Source organism: Octodon degus, unplaced genomic scaffold, assembly GCF_000260255.1.
Source record: "Octodon degus isolate 3935 unplaced genomic scaffold, OctDeg1.0 scaffold00050, whole genome shotgun sequence".
In the NCBI taxonomy this organism is placed as follows: domain Eukaryota; kingdom Metazoa; phylum Chordata; class Mammalia; order Rodentia; family Octodontidae; genus Octodon; species Octodon degus.
Genome location: NW_004524626.1, coordinates 10432158 through 10438850, shown reverse-complemented (window position 1 = coordinate 10438850; position 6693 = coordinate 10432158). Strand labels below are relative to the sequence as shown.

The window sequence follows — 6693 nt, the reverse complement described above, 5'->3', positions numbered from 1 at the left end:
TTCCTCATTCCTTGCCGTGTGCTCAGGTCACAGCAGTGTGTGGCCCATACTCTGCGGGTCCTTAGGACATCTTGGGTGCTCCAGGGAGCCCAGCAGCCTGGAGGAGAGCGCGGGGGCTGCCGGCTCCCATCCCCGCCTGAGTCACATTTCCAAGCGGTTCTGGAAAGTGTGACAGGCTTGTGAGTGAGAGTGAGGTGCCCCGGGGCCCCAGTGGGGGGCAGGAAGGAGAGGAGGGCGCCTGGGGAAAGGGGAGGGGCTGAACCCCAGCTCTAAAAGCAGCTGTAGGGCGCAGGGCGCCTCCTGCAGCGTGCAGAGCCCACGGAGTTGGGCAACTGTGGTTTCCTCCAGCCCGGAGCTCAGGCGCCTGGGGCCTCAGTCGGCCGGGGCATGGAGGATTCGGTCGTGCGGCCTTCGGTGTTCGTGGTGGACGGACAGACAGACATCCCATTCAGGAGGCTGGGGCCAAGCCGCAAGCCAAGGTGCTGCAGCCCTGCCAGGGTGGGCCTGGGGCTCCTGCTGCTGCTCCTGGGGGCTGTATTGGCCATCCAGGGCTGGTTTCTGCTGCAGCTGTACAGGCGTCTAGAGGAGGTTGTTGCCCGCCTGCCGGTGAGTGGGGCTTTGGGCTGTCCCCTAGACATTCTGTGTTCCTGTGTCTGTGTGTTTGTAGGACAGACAGATAACATCTTACTGACCCCTGAGTCACTGCTGCCAGCCCACTAGCCTCTCTGAACTTCAGTCTCCTCATCTATAAAATGGGGATGACAATAAGAGTGGCTGAGCCTGATTTCAGCCCTCTGGGAGGCTGAGGCAGGAGGGTTCCAAGTTCCAGTCTAGCAACTTAGCGACTCAGCAAGACCCTGACTGAAAAATAAAAAGGGCTGAGGATTCAGCTCAGCGAGAAGATCTGGGGTTGAAACTACAGTAGTGGGGGGAGAGAGAGAGAGAGAGACAGAGAGACAGAGAGAGAGAGACAGAGAAAGAGAGACAGAGAGAGAGAGACAGAGACAGAGAGAGACAGAGACAGAGAGAGATAGAGAGAGAGACAGAGAGAGACAGAGAGAGAGAAAGAGAGAGAGAGACAGAGAGACAGAGAGAGAGGCTTCCTAGAGAATGAAGTATGTTTGATTGAGGGTGCCAGGCAGAGGCTGGCCTAAGGCAAGCGCTGAGCCACTGGGAAGCAAAGTCTCCTCGTTGCTACCATTATCAGTAGTGCCTTCCTGGTCCTGGTCCCGCTCCTGAGATCCTCCTGTGCAATCAGCTTTATGTGGATGGCCTAGCCACGTGCCACGCTTGTGGGTCTGCATGCCCTGTGGTGTGCACACCTGGTCTTGCCCTTTGGGGTCCTGGTCGTCCTATTGTCTCTCCTTGTATCTAGTTCTGGTGGCCACATGTCCTGTGCCTGGGTCCCACCGGCCCGTGTGCTACCCTGTCACACCACGTGTGCTGATGTTGTGCGTCTCTGCCTCTGGGGACCCTCATGGGTCCATAAACCATGTGCCAGGTGTCTGCTTCTATGTGCATTGTTTTAGCATGTCGTTAAGTCTTAGGCCTGTGTCCCAAGTCACCACCCAAATTGGTGTCCGTGTGTGCAGCCCTCCGGGTCCTCGTGTATTTCCAAATCAAAAACTCCTAAATTTGAAATCTTAAATGCTGCAAAATCTGAAACTTCTTGAGACCAGACATGCCACTCAGAAAGCTCCAGATTTTGAGCTGGGCACAGAGGTGCACGTCTGTAGTCTCAGCGATCTGAGAGGCTGTGGCAGGAGGAGTGCAAGTTCTATCCCCTTGGGAGCAACTTAATGACTTAGCAAGACTTTGTTTCAGAATATAGAAACTTTCAAACGACTGGTGGTATAGTTCAGTGTGAATGCCCTGGGTATAACCCCTGCTACTGCCAAAAAAAAAAAAGTTTCATTTTTGGACTATTTTGGAAGTGGGATTTTCAGATAAGGTATGCTCAATAATAAAATTTATGCAAATATTCGCAAATCCTCCCCACTAAATCTGAATTATTTTTGTTCTCAAGTATTTTGAATAAAAGTCATAGACTTATAGAATTTATTTAACAAACATTTCTGTGGACCGGGGCTATAACACACTTTACACATCATAACTCATTCAATCTGTAACAGGCAGAATTCGTAACTCTGTCCACACAGAGAACCACTGACCGGTTTTAGCTGCAGAGCGCGTGCAAGCCAGGCAGTGGGGGGTGGGTGTGGCATGTGTGTTTGTGTGTGTGTACACAGGCATGTGGCTCTGCGTACGTGTCCGATGGTGGTGCTTGTGGCCGTGGCCTGGCTGACACATCTCCGTGTCTCTGGAGCTGGGCTGTGGCGGGTCCTCACTGTGGGCACCTTCTGCTTTTCAGGACCAAGATGCGGGGTCCTGGGAGAAGCTGCTGCAAGGTGAGCACCGATGAGTCCAGGTCCCTGAGAAGGAGAAGCCCGGCTCCCACGCCACCCCCACCCTTGGCCTGTTGCTCAATCCTGTTGCGCAAGGCCCCAAGCCCACAGGTGCCCCTCCCCACCCCTCCTGCCTGAGAAGCAGAAGTGTGGGTATCTTTGGAAGGGGTGGGGATGAACCACACTGGGAGGGAGACAAGACGACCCCTTGGGGGCTGACCCTTCTTTGTCTCTGACCTCTGATCCTCTCTCCCCAGAGCGGAAACCCCACCACCAGACCAACCCAGCGGCGCACCTTACAGGTAAGAGGGCCCTGGGTCCTGGCGCGGGCAGGGCAGGTGCCCTGGGGACCAGACAATGCAGTGACGTGTAGGGCATTTATTCATTCCTTCCATTTAATATGCAATGTGATCTGAAACTATGGTGACTGTTAAAAATGTTTTAAAAATGCATTATGATAGAAGAAGACACATTCTCATGAGTCCCTCTCAAAACACCCCTGCTTGCAGCAAACACACTTGTCCCGTTGTTCCTGCCACCTCCTGAAGCAGGTCTGGAAGACTTCTATGGTGAATGACTCTAGCCGCGTGGTCAGGGCTGCCTCGATGTCCTGAATCCATTATGAATGTTGACCTTTCACGGTCAACGCTTTGACTTTGGAGAGGAGCCCGAGGTGCCACAGTTCCACATCCAGCGAATAAGGCAGATGAGGACGTCCTAGTGTTTTTAGGAGCCTTTCTGCTAGACGGTGCTGGGCTGCAGGATTCGCTGTGCTTTTTGACCCCACCTGGTAAAGACACCCACAGAAAAGGGCTCCGGCACTGCTGCAGAAAGTGGTCAGAACAGAGCCACAAGCATACTTGAAGGGAGCGGGAAGAGTTTAAAGAGCACTAGTGGTGCTGTGTCTTTTACTGTGATACACACATTTTAAATGTATTTAGTACAGGATCTTCAGGGTCTCACTGTGTAGATCAGACTTGTAGCAATCCGCCTGTTGACAGCCTCTCAAGTGCTGGGGTTACAGGCGTGTACCACCACGCCCAGTCTCAATAGCTGTCTGAGTGTGCCCCAGGGGCGGGGCCAACACAGCAGGCCTAGGGGATTGAACCTTGGCCACTGTGCTCTGCCTAAGCCGGCACTTTAGTCTACTGAGCTATCTGGCCGGCCCTTGTAATGCACATTTAAAATGTAAACATTCATTATATGTTTTGATTCGCACAGTTGCCTGGCATCCACAGGCTCTTGTGGCTACAGCAACTAGTCCTTGTTATCCATGGGGGATGCATCGCAAGATTCCTGAAAGTGCAGACAGTAAAAAGTCCTGTAGATGCTCTATTTTCCTTACACATACATACCCAGAATGAAGTTTAACTTACAAATTAAGCACCAGAAGAGATTAACAATAATTAATAACAGAATAGTCATAGCACTGTATTGGCACATAAGTCATTTAAAACATGAATTATCTGATGTGGAATTTTCCATGTAACATTCCTGTAGCATGGTGCATCCGTGGCCTCTGTAACCAGACCAGGTGGAACCACGCATAAGGAGGGACTAGTGTGTTCTCTCTCTCTCTCTCTCTCTCTCTCTCTCTCTCTCTCTTTCTCTCCCTCCCCGGCATTGAACTCAGGACCTTGCGCTGGAACTTGGGTGTTTCTAATTTTACTTGATAAGCCCTTCTGCAGTACTTCCTGAGTCTTGCCCTGCTATGATTTATACCTGTGTATCTCATATTATCTCTATGCTGTACAGAGAGAGAGAGAAAACAGCCTCAGAGGGGCCCCAGGGCTGCTGGCACCAGGGTCTGTTCTGCCTTGGTTCTCTGATTCTCAAGATTTGACATTTTCTCCCAACCACTTAATCATATCATTGCCTTAGTTCCTTCCTTGATATTCCAGTTACTTTGCCTCTCCGCGCATCTACCTGAAAATGTGGGGGAAATGAGTTAAAAAACATACCACAAGGGCCAGGGTTGTAGTTCAACGGTGCAGCACTTGCCTGGCAAGCACAAGGTTCTGAGTTCAATTCCTGGTACCCCCCTCCCAAAACAACAGCAACAATACCCTCATACCCAGGACATCTTGCTGTGCATCAGTTTGTCCCATCTGCAAAGCAGGAATACCATGAATTTATCCACTTACACAGCCTAGCAGTAGCGTATCAGAAAGTGCTGACTCTCAGCCTTGGTTCACACAGCAGGAAGGAGACATGAGTTGATCCATTTCTCTTTCTCTTTCCCACAGGAGCCAACTCCAGCTTGACGGGCCGCGGTGGCCCGCTTCTGTGGGAGTCCCAGCTGGGCCTGGCCTTTTTGAGAGACTTCAGCTACCGCAATGGGGCCCTGGTGACCACCAAGGCTGGCTACTATTACATCTACTCGAAAGTGCAGCTGGGTGGCATGGGCTGTCCCCCGGGACTGGCCAATGGCCTCCCCATCACCCACGGGCTCTACAAGCGCACGCCCCGGTACCCCAAGGAGCTGGAGCTGCTGGTCAGCCGGCGGTCACCCTGCGGACGGACGAACAGCTCCCGTGTGTGGTGGGACAGCAGCTTCCTGGGTGGCGTGGTACACTTGGAGGTGGGCGAGGAGGTGATCGTCCGGGTGCCCGATGAGCGTCTGGTTCGTCTACGTGATGGCACCCGGTCCTACTTTGGAGCTTTCATGGTGTGAAGAAGGACAGCTGTGGATGGAGAGAGCTCAGAGGTCCCTCTGGTGACAGGCAACCTGGCAGCAGAGATCTTGGGGGTGACGGGGCCTCCCAGGGAATCCATAACTTGGCAGGAGGACAGCTGGGTGGACACCTCCAGGCACCACAATCTGCCCCAGCATGCCTTTTTGAGGGATCCCCTGCTTGACCCCCTGACTTCAGACCTTGTCATGGACAATGTTAATGACAAAGCCCTGGGACTGAGGCACTGCAGACTTGGGGTCTGTAGACCCTCGAGTGTGACATTTAGCCGATTTGCCTGATATTCAGGAAGAAGGGATGAGGGATGGGTATTTATACTTTCCTTCCCGAAGAAAGTGGGATTCCAGGGATTTGGGCTGGAGACTGGCAGCTAGGTGGCTCTCCCCACTGTCACAAGTGGGGCCAGAGGAACATTTATCATAAGGACTGGTCCACCTGGAAAGCCCGATCCAGTGCCAGTCAAGTCTCATGGACATGCGCTGTGGACATCCGCCAGGGACCAGGGTGTAGACGCTCCCACCATGGTGGGTTTTCAGCTGCCCGCTGGCCATGTGCTGTCACTGCAGATGCTGCTGTCCTGCCCCTACCGCACAGGAAGTGCTTGTTGAGGGTATGGAAGGAGAGAAGGATGACTCGATAGTCACACCTGCCTTGTCATGGAGAATCCATGACACCCAGAGGAAACGGCACACACAGCTCACAGGCAGGGCCAGTGGCCCTCAGGCCCCTTCCAGGGGGTCAGGGTCACACTTGGTCATGCCTGTCACTGTGGACTTCCACATGCCAGGTCACTGTCAGACCTGGTGACCCACATGGGGTCACAATGACAAATGTATCTTACTCACTGAACCTGAGGGTCCTTCTTAGCCTGGACTGATGCATCCTGGGTTAGTACTAGACCCTGACTGTGGCCCACGGTCCCTCTGAGTACTGGTTTTTGAAATAAATGGCACACAGTTGCACTCGGGTCTGCCTAGTTCTTGGGGAAAGAAATTGGTGAAGGACGGTGGGATGTGGTCTGCAGACCCCACGAGCCCCATGAGGAAGGGGAAGGGTACAAGGGATGACACGCAATGGCTCACAGAGGTGGAAGGACGCCCCCAATGAGGTCTTCTTACAGATGAGGAGCCTGGACCAGGCAGGAAGCAGGCGGTGAACCGAGACCTCGTCCGGGTCTAGCTTTGCCTTTCCCTCCTGTCCAAGATGGAGGCTCTGCCTTGTGAGGCACTTCACTGGCCACATCCAGGACAGAGTGACAGTGTGAAGAGTCAATGGAAGCTTGGAGTGAAGAGAGGTGGGAAGAGACAGATAATGATATGCATTCAAATCCGCTGGTTTATGCAAATGACTATTACCACAGTGCGGCTGGAGGGCGGTCTTAGTTCCTAGAATCCGAGGATGAGAGATGAGCTCTTTGTCATTGGCATTGTTGGTATAGCTGGTATCGCTGTGATACCGTACAGAGCTGAAGAGAACAGGCTTTGAGAGCTGATGATCCCAGTTTCCACCTTACCCCTCAGCCACTGTGTGACCTTAAGCGCAAGTCTTACCACTTCTCAGTGCCCCAGTTTCTTCATCTGTAAATTAAATTGGAG

The 6693-nt window shown here is 52.9% G+C and overlaps 1 protein-coding gene across 1 annotated transcript; it reads left to right on the top strand.

Moving 5' to 3' along the window:
- Positions 1–385: 385 nt before the first annotated feature.
- On the top strand, positions 386–6002 carry Tnfsf14 (TNF superfamily member 14). The gene is made up of 4 exons (XM_004632797.2): positions 386–606; positions 2372–2408; positions 2663–2707; positions 4652–6002. Exons 1-4 carry the CDS (start codon positions 388–390, stop codon positions 5077–5079), a joined length of 729 nt encoding a protein of 242 aa, XP_004632854.1. The 5' UTR covers positions 386–387; the 3' UTR covers positions 5080–6002.
- The last annotated feature ends 691 nt before the right edge of the window (positions 6003–6693 follow it).